The sequence below is a fragment of the Squalius cephalus genome (assembly GCF_949319135.1).
Source record: "Squalius cephalus genome assembly, chromosome: 8".
NCBI classification, from domain to species: domain Eukaryota; kingdom Metazoa; phylum Chordata; class Actinopteri; order Cypriniformes; family Leuciscidae; genus Squalius; species Squalius cephalus.
Genome location: NC_137129.1, coordinates 835732 through 855088, shown reverse-complemented (window position 1 = coordinate 855088; position 19357 = coordinate 835732). Strand labels below are relative to the sequence as shown.

General features: G+C 38.7%; 1 protein-coding gene across 2 annotated transcripts; it reads left to right on the top strand.

Annotated features, from left to right (window-relative positions):
* The first annotated feature begins 51 nt into the window (after nt 1–51).
* On the top strand, nt 52–18712 carry LOC307163057 (uncharacterized protein). Of its 2 annotated transcripts, XM_079878900.1 has the most exons (15): nt 52–502; nt 1331–1439; nt 1592–1748; nt 2068–2260; nt 2715–2822; nt 4672–4779; nt 5316–5423; nt 5960–6067; nt 6603–6710; nt 7247–7354; nt 7891–7998; nt 8410–9034; nt 12844–12911; nt 13546–13674; nt 18496–18712. In XM_079878900.1, the coding sequence occupies exons 2-14, from the start codon at nt 1337–1339 to the stop codon at nt 13657–13659; spliced, it is 2016 nt and encodes a 671-aa protein (XP_079735026.1). In that variant the 5' UTR covers nt 52–502; nt 1331–1336; the 3' UTR covers nt 13660–13674; nt 18496–18712. The 2 variants fall into 2 exon arrangements, with proteins under 2 accessions (XP_079735026.1, XP_079735027.1); XM_079878901.1 differs by lacking the exon at nt 52–502 and having other exon boundaries at nt 1068–1439.
* Nucleotides 18713–19357: the final 645 nt, after the last annotated feature.

Sequence of the window (19357 nt, the reverse complement as noted above, 5' to 3'; positions counted from 1 at the left end):
TGTGTGTGTGTGTGTGTGTGTGTGTGTGTGTGTGTGTGTGTGTGTGTGTGTGTGTGAGTTGGTATTTATCACGTTGTGGGGACAAGAATCTGTTTACACAGTCACGTAATGGGGACCTCTTGCGTTGTGGGGACCAAAAATCAGGTCCCCATAAGGATGACCCATTGAATTGAATAGAGGAACTATTCTGAAGGTGCTGGGCGGAGTTTCAGCATTGGCCCATAACACACGATTATGAGGTAGTGTGAGTGTGTGAAGTGTGTGCTCAGCTGCGCCCCCAAACATTTTTGGCTGGTAATGCACTCACTTCTCCACACACACATTTTCCAATTATGGTTGAGTACCGCCCACTTCCGGGTCCTCATAAGGAAGGAATTCAACAACAACTTGAAAATATAAGTATTAAATTGATACTGTACACGGAAGACAAAGAAGAAGATTATTTACTGGAGATGCCAACTAAGGATCTAAACTTCTGCAGAGGATAAAAGTGAAGCTCAAGGTACGTTAAGCACATATGTATGAAACCAGTTAGGTTAATTAGATTAGGCAGCGGGCTAACGTTAGCTGCTAGCTAGTTAGTGCTAATTGTTGAGGCTAAGTGTGGCCTGACGTGTTTTTGTGTTTTTCCAATAAGCGATCACAAAATCATACAATGTAATGTTAAGTACTTCATTTCAACTGAAAAGTGTCGTCAGGTGTTTAGTCTGATTGATTGCTAATGAAGGAATTGGGTTATTAAGTCTGTTTCTGTCTAGTTCGCGTGCTGGACAGTAGATTATTTTCTACTTTAAATTAAAGGTAATGTTATGTTTTATTACTTGTCAGGACAGGGTGAGGGGGAGGAATATCACACTTGTGTTTGACTTTTAGTATTGATATCGTTAACAGAGCAATTAAGTAACGTTAGGCAAAAATAAAAACACTGAAATGGTAAGTAGCTTTAAATGAATAAACTTTGTTTTAATTATGACAGTAACTTAAAATAAACTGGGGTTTGTATGGCGAGATCGTTCAAAAGAGTAGTTATGTTAAGAGCCAAATAAGTAGTTAATTGTCAAGGCTACCTGGGATTATATAGATGTTGGTTTTGTGAGAGATTAGAGCCTAAGTGAAAATGTTGAGTTTATGCCCTCAAGGCTAGTAAGTTAGTCAATAAATGTGATATCCTTGAGTTCTGATTTCTTGTCTTACATTGATACATACGATATCATTGTAATGCAGTGTTACATTACAATAACATTCTTATCTACTTATTGAACATGCTAGTTTAATTCTGCATGTCTCCCCATTTTCACACTATTATTTATTACAATTTTTTTTCTCTCAGTTTGAAATGCCACCACGAATCAGCCCCCTTAAGGATGCCATGCATCATGTTGTTTCGAAGACTGACAAAACATTCAAATTAGATGTGAAGTATATCAATCCAGTGAAAGGTAAGGTGGTGTGATTTATCATTTAATATTTACCATCATATGCATGTCCTAACCATACTGCTGCCAACTATTGATGTCTTTTTGTGTATTTGGCATCCTTTATCTATAAGATTTTATTTTTGGTGAAAAAAAAAAAATTCTGTATTTTGCAGGACGTGGTCTATTCGCAAAGGGTGCCTTTTGCAAAGGTGATTTTGAGTACAGGGGAGATATGATAAATGATGCAGAGCTGCAGAGAAGAAGAACATGTTACCACGCATCCTGTGCTGCATTTATGTTTGATTTCATTTGGCGAGGGAAAACATGGTGGTAAGAAGTCAAGTTGCACCATATTCCTTATGCTAAACCAGGGTCTCTCAAACTCAGTCCTGCAGGGCCACTGTCCTGCACAGTTTAGCTCCAACCCTGATCAAACACACCTGAGCAAACTAATCAATGTCTTCAGGATCACTAGAAACTCACAGCTAGGTGTGTTTGATCAGTTTTGGAGCTAAACTGTGCAGGACAGTGGCCCTCCAGGACTGAGTTTGAGAAACCCTGTGCTAAACTATAGTAAAAAAAGACACTGATTTGGGGTGGTATATTGTAATACTTGTATTCATCCTTTTCTCATGCTTTCATATTTAAGTATTGATGCCTCAAGAGAAGATGGATCGTTTCGGCGGATCGTTATTGATGACCACAAATATCCAAATTGTAAGATGAAGAAAACTGACGTCAATGGAAAGCCTCACCTTTGTCTGTTTGCCCTGGATGACATTAAAGAAGGAGAAGAAATTGCCTATGATTATGGAGGAGAAGACTACCCTTGGAGAACACAAGTATGTTGCAAAGCACACTGTGTACAGAATATATCATTGTTGCAACATGTTAAGCAAGTTGTTGGTTGAATAGATTATAATTTGAATCTATTAGAAATCTATGAATCTAATCATGTCTATAAATGATAAGTTAAGTTACGTTTTAGGTCAGTGTTTCTACCCCACCCCTAAAATTTATACATTTAAAGAGTGAGGTGGTACAGTCTTAGGCCACTTTTCTTTCTGCAAGTTATGTGTGGCATGCAATGGCCTTATTGCAACTTATGGGTGAAATGTAATCACAAAAATAAACTAAAGATTAACTATGTAAAATGAAGACATGTTTTAATTGTAAATGTTTTTGTATTTTTTTTTCTTTTTTTTTAATTCTGAAATCATGTGGTATCTGCTTCAGATTTATCTCTTGTGTTTCCATGTTCTAATATCTTGTCATTATGAATGTTGTCTCTTACAGATAACCAGCGTTGCCATTAAAACCAGTGCAGCGAGTGCTTCTGATCCTTCTCTCCAGTCAGAGACTCCGATGGATGATGAATCTGCTCAGATCAACTCTCCTCAACAGGTACGTTCACATTCATCTAGGGATGCAACGATACCATTTTTTCAGAACCGATCCGATACCAAAAATTCTGAGTATCGGCCGATACCGATCCGTACCGATACCAGCGCAGTTTTTTTTTAATCAAGTAGAATTTCTATTACTCTGTGTTAAACTGATAAGAACTGAAAAAAAAGAAAAACACCAACAAAAAATATATGATCATAATCTGACATAAATGCTATTATAAACTAGATTAGTGGATAATTCAGCAATAAAATTTAGTCTAGAAAAATCACGAGTGCACAATTAATTGTATAAAATCTGAACATTTTGTGAAAAAAATGTTTAGTGGAGAACAAATTAGAGACAATAAGTGTAACACTAAATCTGGTAAAACTTTACACATTGCTCTTTGTATTGTTGTAAAATACATTCATGAAAAACAAGATAAAAATAGCAATTATTTTATATCCTACTATAAAATTGAGACATTTTTTAAATGTATAGCACAGCTGTTTAATAAGGTAGCAACATAATAGATAGGACAGGACAAGAACGGCTATTAATAATCTTTCATTGCGTCCCTGTATTACGATATGAAAGGCTCCAATACAGTGCGGCCCACAGCGCTTATGCGCATCCCGAGCGCAGAATGATGCTCTTGAAGCAACATGAGTCACAGCGCGCAGCGCGTCGAGTCCGCATTGAAAAGTTTAAAGCACAAAGAAAATACATATGATGCATAGTGTATTATACAGTATCTATCTATGCAATAGTCTATTCAGCATTTTCTTTTAAATTTCAGTTACTGTGCGCGTGAAGAACAAATAGTACCTGACTTTACTCTACTGTTGTGATCTAACAGACACCCGGTGGAAAGTAACATGATTAAGGTACAGCAATAAAGTCCAGCAAGATAAAGTTGTTTTATGTGAAACCATAGACCTTTATCTACAGATCAAGTATAATAATAGTAACATTGAATCATCTTGGAGAGAGTTTCATCGTGTGTTCTGTCATAACCGGACGCGACGCGCTGTTTGAGTGCTGAATGAAGAATGATTGACAGCCGCAGCTGAGGGAAACGTTTACGTGATCTTGAATTTAACACTTAAATATTAATTTATATCTCACATTATACTGTATAATGGCTTCAGAACACTTAAAATATTGTGCACGAAAACTTATGGTGCTTTATAATGTTTGTGGGGCTTAACAATAACACTGAATAGTATACGCACAATATCGGATTTGGATCGGCCTTGTCTGACCGATACCCGATCCGCCAAAAATGGCAGTATCGGAGCCGATTCCGATACTGAGTATCGGATCGGTGCATCCCTACATTCATCACTAAAGATTTAGGTCTACTGTCTCTCTTTGTCATGGTTTAGTGATTTTTAAGCATATTTTGATGCGTATCTGGTGTAAATTAGTAAATTAAACCGTGTAACGACATGTGTCCAGTAGGTTAGTGCTAGTGGAGTATTTAGGGCCAGTTTTATCCTTCACAGGGATTTTTTTCTGGATTAATTGTTGCTTTAAAATGGACAGTCACGACGTCCCCACAACACACTTTCAGTCAGTGTTTGACTTAAAACTTGTGTGTTGAATTTGATGAAACTAGTCCCCATAAGGAACTATAACGTGGTGTGTGAAAGGTCCCCATGAAGGTGTGTGAAAGGTCCCCATGAAGCCGGGTTTTATCCAGATGTGTGTGAGCGCAGACAGGGGTTGACTGGACAGGAATAAATGTTTTAGATGAAGTTGATTTGTCTATTTCTCTGAAATCCTGTGGTATCTGCTTCAGATTTCTCTCTTGTGTTTCCATGTTCTAATATCTTGTCATTATGAATGTTGTCTCTTACAGATAACCAGCGTTGCCATTAAAACCAGTGCAGCGAGTGCTTCTGATCCTTCTCTCCAGTCAGAGACTCAGATGGATGATGAATCTGCTCAGATCAACTCTCCTCAACAGGTACGTTCACATTCATCACTAAAGATTTAGGTCTACTGTCTCTCTTTGTCATGGTTTAGTGATTTTTAGGCATATTTTGATGCGTATCTGGTGTAAATTAGTACATTAAACCGTGTAACGACATGTGTCCTGTAGTTTAGTGCTAGTGGAGTATTTAGGGCCAGTTTTATCCTTCACAGGGAATTATTTTCTAGGTTAATTGTTGCTTTAAAATGGACACTCACGAAGTCCCCACAACACACTTTCAGTCAGTGTTTGAGTTCAAACTCATGTGTTGAATTTGGTGAAACTAGTCCCCATAAGGAACTATAACGTTGTGTGTGAAAGGTCCCCATGAAGGTGTGTGACAGGTCCCCATGAAGCCGGGTTTTATCCAGATGTGTGTGAGCGCAGACAGGGGTTGACTGGACAGGAATAAATGTTTTAGATGAAGTTGATTTGTCTCTTTCTATAAAATCATGTGGTATCTGCTTCAAATTTCTCTCTTGTGTTTCCATGTTCTAATATCTTGTCATTATGAATGTTGTCTCTTACAGATAACCAGCGTTGCCATTAAAACCAGCGCAGCGAGTGCTTCTGATCCTTCTCTCCAGTCAGAGACTCAGATGGATGATGAATCTGCTCAGATCAACTCTCCTCAACAGGTACGTTCACATTCATCACTAAAGATTTAGGTCTACTGTCTCTCTTTGTCATGGTTTAGTGATTTTTAGGCATATTTTGATGCGTATCTGGTGTAAATTAGTACATTAAACCGTGTAACGACATGTGTCCTGTAGTTTAGTGCTAGTGGAGTATTTAGGGCCAGTTTTATCCTTCATAAGGATTTATTTTCTAGGTTAATTGTTGCTTTAAAATGGACACTCACGACGTCCCCACAACACACTTTCAGTCAGTGTTTGAGTTCAAACTCATGTGTTGAATTTGATGAAACTAGTCCCCATAAGGAACTATAACATTGTGTGTGAAAGGTCCCCATGAAGGTGTGTGAAAGGTCCCCATGAAGCCGGGTTTTATCCAGATGTGTGTGAGCGCAGACAGGGGTTGACTAGACAGGAATAAATGTTTTAGATGAAGTTGATTTGTCTATTTCTCTGAAATCATGTGGTATCTGCTTCATATTTCTCTCTTGTGTTTCCATGTTCTAATATCTTGTCATTATGAATGTTGTCTCTTACAGATAACCAGCGTTGCCATTAAAACCAGCGCAGCGAGTGCTTCTGATCCTTCTCTCCAGTCAGAGACTCAGATGGATGATGAATCTGCTCAGATCAACTCTCCTCAACAGGTACGTTCACATTCATCACTAAAGATTTAGGTCTACTGTCTCTCTTTGTCATGGTTTAGTGATTTTTAGGCATATTTGATGCGTATCTGGTGTAAATTAGTACATTAAACCGTGTAACGACATGTGTCCTGTAGTTTAGTGCTAGTGGAGTATTTAGGGCCAGTTTTATCCTTCACAGGGAATTATTTTCTAGGTTAATTGTTGCTTTAAAATGGACACTCACGACGTCCCCACAACACACTTTCAGTCAGTGTTTGAGTTCAAACTCATGTGTTGAATTTGATGAAACTAGTCCCCATAAGGAACTATGACATTGTGTGTGAAAGGTCCCCATGAAGGTGTGTGAAAGGTCCCCATGAAGCCGGGTTTTATCCAGATGTGTGTGAGTGCAGACAGGGGTTGACTGGACAGGAATAAATGTTTTAGATGAAGTTGATTTGTCTCTTTTTATAAAATCATGTGGTATCTGCTTCAAATTTTTCTCTTGTGTTTCCATGTTCTAATATCTTGTCATTATGAATGTTGTCTCTTACAGATAACCAGCGTTGCCATTAAAACCAGCGCAGCGAGTGCTTCTGATCCTTCTCTCCAGTCAGAGACTCAGATGGATGATGAATCTGCTCAGATCAACTCTCCTCAACAGGTACGTTCACATTCATCACTAAAGATTTAGGTCTACTGTCTCTCTTTGTCATGGTTTAGTGATTTTTAGGCATATTTTGATGCGTATCTGGTGTAAATTAGTACATTAAACCGTGTAACGACATGTGTCCTGTAGTTTAGTGCTAGTGGAGTATTTAGGGCCAGTTTTATCCTTCACAGGGAATTATTTTCTAGGTTAATTATTGCTTTAAAATGGACACTCACGACGTCCCCACAACACACTTTCAGTCAGTGTTTGAGTTCAAACTCATGTGTTGAATTTGATGAAACTAGTCCCCATAAGGAACTATGACATTGTGTGTGAAAGGTCCCCATGAAGGTGTGTGAAAGGTCCCCATGAAGCCGGGTTTTATCCAGATGTGTGTGAGCGCAGACAGGGGTTGACTGGACAGGAATAAATGTTTTAGATGAAGTTGATTTGTCTCTTTTTATAAAATCATGTGGTATCTGCTTCAAATTTTTCTCTTGTGTTTCCATGTTCTAATATCTTGTCATTATGAATGTTGTCTCTTACAGATAACCAGCGTTGCCATTAAAACCAGCGCAGCGAGTGCTTCTGATCCTTCTCTCCAGTCAGAGACTCAGATGGATGATGAATCTGCTCAGATCAACTCTCCTCAACAGGTACGTTCACATTCATCACTAAAGATTTAGGTCTACTGTCTCTCTTTGTCATGGTTTAGTGATTTTTAGGCATATTTTGATGCGTATCTGGTGTAAATTAGTACATTAAACCGTGTAACGACATGTGTCCTGTAGTTTAGTGCTAGTGGAGTATTTAGGGCCAGTTTTATCCTTCACAGGGAATTATTTTCTAGGTTAATTGTTGCTTTAAAATGGACACTCACGACGTCCCCACAACACACTTTCAGTCAGTGTTTGAGTTCAAACTCATGTGTTGAATTTGATGAAACTAGTCCCCATAAGGAACTATAACATTGTGTGTGAAAGGTCCCCATGAAGGTGTGTGAAAGGTCCCCATGAAGCCGGGTTTTATCCAGATGTGTGTGAGCGCAGACAGGGGTTGACTGGACAGGAATAAATGTTTTAGATGAAGTTGATTTGTCTATTTCTCTGAAATCATGTGGTATCTGCTTCAGATTTCTCTCTTGTGTTTCCATGTTCTAATATCTTGTCATTATGAATGTTGTCTCTTACAGATAACCAGCGTTGCCATTAAAACCAGCGCAGCGAGTGCTTCTGATCCTTCTCTCCAGTCAGAGACTCAGATGGATGATGAATCTGCTCAGATCAACTCTCCTCAACAGGTACGTTCACATTCATCACTAAAGATTTAGGTCTACTGTCTCTCTTTGTCATGGTTTAGTGATTTTTAGGCATATTTTGATGCGTATCTGGTGTAAATTAGTACATTAAACCATGTAACGACATGTGTCCTGTAGTTTAGTGCTAGTGGAGTATTTAGGGCCAGTTTTATCCTTCACAGGGATTTATTTTCTAGGTTAATTGTTGCTTTAAAATGGACACTCACGACGTCCCCACAACACACTTTCAGTCAGTGTTTGAGTTCAAACTTGTGTGTTGAATATGATGAAACTAGTCCCCATAAGGAAATATAACGTTGTGTGTGAAAGGTCCTCATGAAGCTGGTTTTAATCAAGATGTGTGTGTGAGCAAGGTTTGCTGGACAGGAATAATTGTTTTTTTTTCTGGCAAAGGTGTGTCTAGCCCAGATGATTCTCTTTAACCGGCGCAGGGAAGGAGTGGTTTCGAGCATGCCTTTGTCTGCATTTCTATCAAGAGACACTTCTGATCCACATGAGGATGTGGACTGGGCACTCTCTGAAGTGGAAAACAATCTCTGCAGACACTTCACAAGGGTTATCGCAAGGGGGAAGCGTGGTCGACCAGTTCCAATTCTTCTGACTTCAAAAATGCTATGTGCCTTAGAACTCCTTGTTAAGCAGAGAGAGGCTTGTGGGGTTCTGAAAGACAATTCCTATATGTTTGCAAGACCAGAAGCCATGACATATTTTCGAGGGTCAGACTGCCTCCGTGGCTTTGCAAAGGTGTGTGACGCAAAGTGTCCCAAGTCACTGACATCTACAAGACTGCGAAAGCATGCCGCAACCCTTTCAACAGTGCTGAATATGACTGACACCGAGATGGACCAGCTGGCAAACTTTCTTGGACACGACATAAGAATCCATCATGAGTTCTATCGACTCCCTGAGAAGACCCTGCAACTTGCCAAGATCAGCAAAGTTCTAATGGCTCTTGAGCAAGGAAGATTAGCTGAGTTCCATGGCAAGAACTTGGATGAAATTGGGATAGATCCTGATGGTGTGGTATTTTATTTGACTTTTGTTTGATTTTCTGTTTGATTTTCTGTTTACCATCTATTAGGGGTGTAACGATACACGTATTCGTATTGAACTGTTTGGTACGATGCTTTCGGTTCTGTGTTCGGTACGCATTTTCAAACCGAACGGTTCGTTGGACCATTTTTCCTGCCGACCAAAATTTCGTTATTTCAAATGTAGGCGGGTCGCGTGTGGCAAGCGCTCTCGTTATGTAAGAGACGCCGGCGCGACCACAACATTGTCCAACGTCAAATGGCAAACGTAATGCAAGCGGAACGAAACTGCTCGTTATTGTGTGGTTGACGGACCGTTTATCAGTTTGGACCAGTGCAGCGCAAGCTGATCATGATCATACGACACTGTTACTACACAGCGCTAATAAGAGATCCAGTAAAGAAATCATTTGAATTCGCCACAGAAGTAATAACATCGCTGAGAGATCTTGTGAGAAACATTCACATTTCTCCGTTATTAACGGTTCAAACAGCTCTGACGTGGAAACCAGGAGAAACATTGTGCCATAAATGAACTATCCGGTGTCCACAGATGGATTTACCATGGATTTACTGTAGTAACACTAACTGCAACCATGGAAGTTTGGCAGGAATAGTAGGCTATAATGCCTTCAAGTAACATTACGTTGGTTTTATTTTGACATTAAAATAAACTCGATATTACAACAGAAATGTTTAACTCTCTCTTTTCCAGCACTTTAGACACAGTTGCTCCGTTGCGCTTAAAGAAGATTAAAGAAAATAGTCCAACGCCGTGGTACAACGAGCACACTCAGGCCCTTAAGAGAGCAGCCAGAAAAATGGAGCGCAACTGGAAGAAAACAAAACTAGAGGTATTTCGCATTTCATGGAAGGAGAGCTCAATTACTTACAGAGAGGCTTTAAAAGCTGCTAGATCTGCTTATTTTTCAACCCTATTAGAAGAAAATAAACATAATCCTAGGTATTTATTTGAAACGGTGGCTAAACTAACGAAAAATAAAGCTTCAAGCACCGAAGTTTCCAAGCAACACAGCAGTAATGATTTTATGAACTTCACTTATAAGATTGATAATATCAGGGACAAAATTATAACTATGCAACCGTCTACTACAGTATCGCATCAGGCAGTGCATTGTAGTCTCCCTGAGGAAAAATTGGATTAATTCGTTGATATAGGAGAGGAAGAATTTACTAAACTCATTAAATCATCTAAATCTACAACATGTATGTTAGACCCTATACCAACTAAGCTACTGAAAGAAATACTTCCAGAGGTCATAGATCCTCTTCTTAATATCATTAATTCGTCTTTGTCTCTAGGATACGTACCAAAAACCTTTAAGCTGGCTATGATTAAACCGCTTGTTAAAAAAACGCAACTTGATCCTACAGAATTAGTCAATTATAGGCCGATCTCGAATCTACCTTTTCTGTCAAAGATATTAGAAAAGGCAGTATCCTCACAACTGTGTTCCTTTCTTGAAAGAAATGATCTCTGCGAGGATTTCCATTCAGGATTTAGACCGTACCATAGTACCGAGACAGCTCTCGTTAGAGTCACAAATGATTTGCTCTTATCATCCGATCGTGGTTGTATCTCTCTATTAGTGTTACTCGATCTTAGTGCTGCATTTGACACCATTGACCACAACGTTCTTTTAAATAGATTAGAACATTATGTTGGCATTAGTGGAAATGCACTAGCATGGTTTAAATCATACTTATCTGACCGTTATCAGTTTGTAGCAGTAAATGATGAGATGTCTCATCGATCACAAGTTCAGTATGGCGTACCACAAGGCTCAGTACTAGGACCGCTGCTGTTCACTCTGTACATGCTACCATTAGGAGAAATCATTAGGAAACATGGCATTAGCTTTCACTGTTATGCCGATGATACTCAGCTCTATATTTCTTCAAAACCTAACGAAACTTATCAATTCACAAAATGAACGGAATGCATAGCGGATATAAAAAAATTGGATGACTCGTAATTTCCTACTTCTAAATTCTGAAAAAACAGAGTTTCTAATTATTGGACAAAAAACTTCCTCACGTAATAACCTAGAATACTGTCTAACACTTGATGGCTGCTCTGTTAAGTCTTCGTCGTCGGTTAGGAACCTGGGTGTGCTCTTTGATACCAATCTTTCATTTGAAAGTCACGTGTCTAGTATCTGTAAAACTGCATTTTTCCATTTAAAAATATATCTAAATTACACCATATGCTCTCATTGACAAATGCGGAACAATTAGTTCATGCGTTCATGACCTCAAGGCTAGATTATTGTAATGCTCTACTGGGTGGTTGTCCTGCACGCTTAATAAACAAACTACAGCTGGTCCAAAACGCAGCAGCTCGAGTTCTTACTAGAACCAGGAAGTATGACCATATTAGCCCGGTTCTGTCAAAACTGCATTGGCTCCCTATTAAACATCGCATAAATTTTAAAATATTGCTGATCACTTACAAAGCACTAAATGGTTTAGCTCCGCAGTACTTGAGCGAGCTCTTAACGCATTATAGTCCGTCACGTCTATTGCGATCTCAAAATTCCGGCCAGTTACTAATACCTAGAATATCAAAATCGACTGCTGGCGGTAGATCCTTTTCCTATTTAGCACCAAAACTCTGGAACAGTCTTCCTACCATTGTCCGGGAAGCAGACACACTCTGTCAGTTCAAAGCTAGACTAAAGACACATCTCTTTGACCTAGCTTTCGGGAACACTTCCCAAAAATCCTGATGTACTCGTTACATCATGAGAAGAATGGCATCTACGCTAATTTTAGTGTCTGTGTTTATCCCGAGGTTTTCCTGCAGCCTGCCGGATCCAGGCCGTATCCAGATCTGACGAATGACTTTCGCCTGGACCGATGACAACGCAGTGCTGAAGTGCCAACTAGTCTCTCCCTATGGAGGATCCCACTACCACTCTACAGATAAGGCGTTGTCGGGAAAGGCGTTGTTCGTTTCGCGTTCCTACCCCAAAGCAACAAAATAAAATAAAATTCTTTATCAAAATTTATAAGGAAAGACAAGTACTTTGTTTAGGCTTGGCTTGTAGGGAATTCCTAACCTGCGTATATTCAAACGCACATAACTATAGAACCCATTCTAAATGCGCATGTGAACGCCATCAGCGTTTCTCACAGGTTCGCGTTTAAAGTCTGTGTAGAGGGAATGGTGTCGTCTTAGCGGCTACATTGCTTGATCGTTGCGACGGAAGCAAATCAATCAAAACTAACTTTAGATGGAAATAACTTAACTCTGCTGTAAAGCCGAAACAATCTCTGTTACCTTAAATTATAAGCTTATCTCTGTAAAGCTGCTTTGAGACAATCTACATTGTTAAAAGCGCTATATAAATGAAGATGACTTGACTTGACATTGTAAATACAATTGCTGCCCTCAAATGTTAATCTGAACTAAAATAAACCTTTGTTTATAACTACTACAATATTACATTTCACTTTTTCCAAGGAGCGTTTTGTTTTATATGCTCCTAAGAAGAGTCAATTATAGCTCCAGAATTGCTCAAAGTAAAAAAAAATCATACTTTATGATGTTAGTTTTAATAAAAAAAAGAATAAAAAAATTAAATCAAGGAAATTACTCTGGCATTTTTTTTCTTTTTGCTGTATCAAAAACGTACCGAACCGTGACACAAGTGTATCGTATTGAACTGAAACGTAAATTTTGTGAACCGTTACACCCCTACCATCTATTCGTATACCAGGTGTTTATGATCCATTATATACCATTGTTAAGCTGTACTTTGAACTTCCACAGAAACGTTATTGACTGTGATGAGGAAGACGGGAGCATACAAGAGGGACACTGTTCATCTACTGTTGACGGTTTGTATTACTGTCAAAATACACTACTACATTTTGCAGTTATTCATAATTTTCAGTCACGTAACTTGTGAAGACCTGACAGACAAAAATATTGTTCTAACATCATAGCCAACATTAAAGAAGATGCTTCAGTATGCTGAACAAATGTTGTTTTTTTTGACGAAACGGCTCATTGTGTAATGAATCAAATGCCTCCAAGCTATTCTTCAACTAAATTACACTAAACATTCATTCTGGAGTGAATATTTTTTTGTGAGTTTACTACCATAAAAAATATATTTCATAGGAGAAACTTGTACATTTTTCATTTTTCATAAAACACTAGCTGATCTGCTCTCTTCTCGTGTTGGTTGTGTCATGGCACAAAACGAATCATGTCAGATGATTAAGACATGAAATAAAATGGTTATACTCAATTTACTTGCACTTATATTTGATTAAATGTCTGCTGGAAAGATGTAGTTCAATTATACTTGCAATAATGAACAATTGCACAGGTTTAGGGTTTATTGTACTTTAATGATTTTAAATAATTAGTGCATAAGTGTGACAAATAACAGTGTATTGTCAGCATTCTATAGTACATTTAAATTGTATCTTTCTGAAAATGTTGAACTTTGATTATTTTCCATAGAACCATCAGCAGAGGTGGCACTTCCTCCTACCAAGAGGAATGACATGCCGCCACCACCCAAGAGACCCAGACCACCATCAGATGAAGAGATGCCTACAGGAGCCAGTGCTGTGAGGCCTTCTTCCAAAGGTGAACTCTTTACACATTTCTTAGACTAAATTAGACCCTTTAGGAGCACTTTAACACCCAGATCTCAGACCAGGGGCCTCATTTATAAAACTGTGCGTAGGAACCTTACTAAAAGTGTACGTGCGCCCGAAAGCCAAAAATGGCGTACGCAAAAAAATATTCAGACTTATAAAACCGTGCGTACGCCAGAACCTGCGCAGAATTCACTTTATAAATCCCAGTCAGCGGAAGATTGTGCGTACATGCATCTCCACCCGAAATAACCATATGTGGAGCTTACGACGCCTAGTTTTACTATGCAGATCCTCATCTACATATCATTTGACTACATAACTGAGGGAAGGAGGTTGTTCCCCAAAATCTCGCAATACATGGCCCCAGTCATCCTCTCCTTAATACAGTGCAGTCGCCCTGTCCCATGTGCAGAAAAACACCCCCAAAGCATGATGCTACCACCCCCATGCTTCACAGTAGGGATGGTGTTCTTGGGATGGTACTCATCATTCTTCTTCCTCCAAACACGTTTAGTGGAATTATGACCAAAAAGTTCTATTTTGGTCTCATCTGATCACATGACTTTCTCCCATGACTCCTCTGGATCATCCAAATGGTCATTGGCAAACTTAAGACGGGCCTTGACATGTGCTGGTTTAAGCAGGGGAACCTTCCGTGCCATGCATGATTTCAAACCATGACGTCTTAGTGTATTACCAACAGTAACCTTGGAAACGGTGGTCACAGCTCTTTTTAGGTCATTGACCAGCTCCTCCCGTGTAGTTCTGGGCTGATTTCTCACCTTTCTTAGGATCATTGAGACCCCACGAGGTGAGATCTTGCATGGAGCCCCAGTCCGAGGGAGATTGACAGTCATGTTGCTCAGGAACCCATCTGTAGTTGTTTAGAGGGTTACTTGGTTGATGCTAGAATCTACTAGGTGTTTTGTGGCACTAGTAGGAACTGTAGCTGTTCTAAAAATGAAAACACCGAATCAGTAATAACTAGCCTAACCCCTGGAGCAGTTTGAGTGGATGGATGCATAAAAATAACTTGCAGCCAAGACATTGATCCTAATATATTTTCCTTTTCTCCAATGATCATTTCAGGCCAAGTGACTGAATGTAAAAATCACTGTTTGATTGACAGTGTAATTCTATTTATAGGTAGAGTGCAAATTAATTTCTCTTGCAATATAGATGCTGACATAAATACTAGGGCTGCCCTCGACTAAAGTTTTTTTTTTTTCTAGTCGACTAGTAGTCGTTCATTAAGCTATTAGTCAACTAATCGCATTTTTATATTAATAAGCCATAACTCATAATAATGAGCCTTTAATTGCCTATATAATACATAGCCTAATTAGCGATCAAGCGCACACTTAAAGTTCCGCAGCGCACCGGCAAAAATAATGATTGAGTGTGTCTTGTGTCAGAAGGAGACTGTCTAAACAAACATTGTAATAATTTATTGATATTCTCGGCTGCAGAGATTAAGTCGATGATACAGACTCGTCATCTCCGCAGTGACTCGCATTTCATACGGATTACATAATCTGAGTATTTATTTTCCACTTGAATTGATTCGTTTAAAAGCAGACATTTCAAGCTTTCTATAGATATATTTCTCACGTGTGTGTGTGTGTGAGGCAGGGTGGGAATTATGTAATTTTAGGGGCAAGGCCATTTGGCCTCCACCTTTTCTTTTTTTTTTAGGGGCACCAAGGCCATATGACAGGGCACAAAGGCCATTGAGTACAATTCGATGGTTTTCCCATTCAGATTGATACCATAACATCCTAATTTGGAATAAGACATGGATTATGACTTTTTTAATAAAAAAAAACATTTTTTAATGAGAGAGAGAGAGAGAGCGCCATTACATCCAGAAGGTATACACCCTCACACAACAATAGAAACAACATAAATGCCAATAAAAGCATTCAGAAACAACACAAATGCCAATAAAAGCATTCAAAATATTCATTCAGTCCTCTATATCATGTGAGTGTGAGAGAGAGAACCATTCCATCCAGAAGGTATACACCCTCACAATCATTATTGCTCAGCGCTCAACGCAGTTTGCTTCGCGCTCCACTCAAATCGCCCCCCGCTCGCTCCAAAAAAGGAAAAAAATCTACATGTATATCACTTGTAGCGGTCCCCAAGCTTTTTTGCGCCACAGATCGGTTTAATATCAGACAATATTTTCACGGACCGGCCTTAAAGGTGTGGCGGATAAATACAACAAAATAAAATGATACGAACGGCATAAAACCTGGGGTATTTTTTTTAGCCTATAATAATAAACGTGAATCCAATGTGTGGGCCTACTAGCAACTTTATTAGCAGCATCCTCTAACATCGCGCCTAAAAACAACTGAGAAAGTCTGAACACAAACAAAATGCCCCCAAAAGAAAAGAATCTCTATGTTTTCGGTGCTGATGCGATGTAAGGGTGGCGCTGCTGCCAATAAAGCACCTAAAAGCTGTCACAACGAACCGGCAAAATTAATGATTATGAATATGTAAAATATAGCAGGAGACATTTTAATTGTTTACTAATAAACCAGTTTTTTATTTTTTTTATGTCTGTGTCGGCTGGAAAGATGCTGACTCGCGATCTTCGCAGTAGTGAACGCGCCAGAGAGAATTGCACATTTCATACGGATTACATAAGAGAGAAGTCTGTTTTCTTTCGTTTTGAATTGTTCTGTTTAAAAGTAGACATTTCAAGCTTTATATATATGTCTCAGGTCTGTGAGGCAAGTAGGCTATACTTGTCTGTAACATTGTGTTTTTTTTTTTTTGTGAAATAAATTTCTAAATAAATGCGACTTATAGTCCAGTGCGACTTAGGCTAGGCCTATACTGTATGTGTTTTTTCTTCTTCATGGCGCATTTTTTGACTGTTGCGATTTATACTCCGGAGCGACTTATTAATAGTAGGCTACATAATGGTTTGGAGTTTTTGAACTCCATTATTGAGCTGAGTTTTGACTGAAAATAGTCTACTGTTGATGACTGTGCAAGACAGATGGATTCAGGGTCAGGCTTGACTAAGCATGCTTCAGACTCGTGGTGTGAGCGGAGCGAAACTGGAGCGGGAAATAGGGCGACGCTCTGTCCTTTTGAAATTGCCGCTCTGCGCTCTGTCCAAGATCCGCCCGCTCGCGCTCCCCGCTCGCTCCCGCTCCACTCCGCTCACATGCTCTGCTTTATACATGGAACTTGGACAGGGCCAGGGCACACAGGCCACTGTGGCCGTACGATGATTTTTTTTTCACGGGGCATGAAGGCCAAAGTGTAGGGCAACGGCGGCCGTGGCCGCGGTATAATTCCCACCCTGGTGTGAGGCGAGTATACGCTGAGTTTCGGCTCATTTCTGTGATGCTCAAGTTCACTGAGACAGCAGAAAGCACATCCTGATTGTTTTCATTATTTTACAAAGCACAACATTTTGTAGTTATTGTGAGTTTACAGAAATAAGAGTTGAACCTTTACAGTTTGCATTACTCTGTCCTTTTATTCATACAGATAAGAGTATTGAAAGTTAAATGATCGCGCCGGCGCCTGTATGTCCTGCGACTAACCGACTAATAAAAGACCTAATAAATAATAATAATAATAAAAGACCTAATAAATAATAATAATAATAATAGTCGCTTTGGTGCATTTCTCACATCACTATTTACATTTGCACAACAGTTAGTTCAACCTCCACAACATTTAGTCATTTGTGCACATCATAGTAGCAGTTTCTCATTCCTTCCAACAAACTGCAAATGCTTTTGGACATGCATCTATTGCTTTCATACAACTCTCTGCTGTTATATAACATTATCATTTGCTTATGTCATGTCAGTCAAAATTAACTATACTTGTGAATGCTGAATAGTCATTCCATATAAAACTAATAGTCCTCATTTCATTGCTTGAGTCATTACATACAAAAATGTTGAACTAGTTATCAAAATCTGTCAAGCAAATTTTACACTTTTTTTTTAAATTATTATTATTATTATTATTATTATTATTTTTCTGAAAATGCCTCCTAAATTGAATAATTTCTCTCAGGTGAATCTCAGCTTTCACTGATGAGGAACATCTGGATGTGCATGAATGATTACAGTACTATGTACTGTATGTTGTATGTTCAGTTCCAATATGTACTGCAATATTGTTTACAGTTGTGCATAGCTCTATGCATAGCTGTATTTATTTCATTTGCACAATGCTGTGAACAAATTAGAATTGCAAAGAGCATATGCAGTAAAAATGTGAAACATACATATTCAGTGTCTTGTACTCTGTTACCTCACTAAATACAGTAATGTGTAACTTTACTGTATTTTTCAAATGGCTGTTCAAATAGTATATAGTGCTATCTTGAGCATGTACAGGTAGTGTTACCAAGATCTGACTTTTTTGCAATGGAAAACATTTACAGAATAAACTGTCATAATGAAAACATAACCAAGCCATTTGACTATCTTGTTCATAAACAATGGTGTCAGGACTTTTCATCTTGATGACACTGACACTTTCATTGACATGAATACTTGCTTTTGAGGAATGAGCTATCCATTTTGAGCAAGTGATACGCTTTTGCAGGTTATCAACTAGGTTTTGCAGTTTGTACTAATTGTTCTGAGAACTGCTTTAACTGTTGTGCAAATGTAAATAGTGATGTGAGAAATGCACCAAAGCGACTGAGAAAAACTGTAATAACCAGACCTAATAAATACTGATAATAGGATTCAGAACTTCGGATTGGAATTCCAGCACACACTTTATCATTTCAATTGTTTTTTCTGTCCACTTTTAGGTAAAAGTACCCAGAAGACACCCTGGCAGCAGACAGAGGTGCAGGCGGTGGAAAGGCACATGAAGCGATTCATCACATTCATCACATCGTTCATTGTACAAGCAAAGAGCGACTGTGACAAATGTTTAAAAGCTGAACCAGAAGCACTGAAGAACCGCGATTTGAAGACCGTAAAGTTTTACATTTATTAGTAGTGAATAAATGTGTTGAAGCTCAATTAGTAGTAGATTTTGTTTTATTTTTTATAAGTATCAGGTGAATGAGTAGCAGCTGATGCTGGGAGGTTGGCCGAAAAAATTACAATTATAGAAAGAATAGTTTGAAGTGGAAAGGTTTAAATGTTTGACCTGTGGGTATGAAATGGGTTGGAAAATATCCAGACAATAATTCATTACTTGCATGCAGTCCTTTGTTGCAGTGAAAAAGTTCTCCATTCACATATAATCCACTTCAATCACACTAATATTCCAATCAATTGTAAGAACAATCAATCGATCCAAACAAATATTCTGCATGTTGAGGAGATGATTACAAGCACAACACTAGGGCCTGGTTTCACAGACAGGATTTAGATTAAACCAGGATTAGGCCTTTAGTTCAGTTAGGACATTTAAGTAGCTTTTATAAACGTGTCTTAGAAATAAGCATTACTGGTGTGCATCTTGAGACAAAACAATGGCACTTGGACACAAAGGACTTAATTTAAGATGTGCTTTCAGTTAAAACGGCTTAAACACACACTTTAGTCTGAGACTATCTTAAGGCTGGTCTGTGAAACTGGCCATAGGTGTTCTATGCAAGAGTGAAGCTTGGTTGTAGATTGAACCCATTTTTTTAAGGGCAAATGGACAAATGCAATCTG

Excerpts from the sequence above, each read along its gene's own strand:
- LOC307163057 (XM_079878900.1), top strand. The coding sequence starts at position 1,337 with ATGCCACCACGAATCAGCCCCCTTAAGGATGCCATGCATCATGTTGTT. Across the intron at positions 1,440-1,591 it reads GTATATCAATCCAGTGAAAG|GACGTGGTCTATTCGCAAAG; the intron begins GTAAGGTGGTGT and ends TGTATTTTGCAG. Across the intron at positions 12,912-13,545 it reads CTGTTCATCTACTGTTGACG|AACCATCAGCAGAGGTGGCA; the intron begins GTTTGTATTACT and ends TATTTTCCATAG.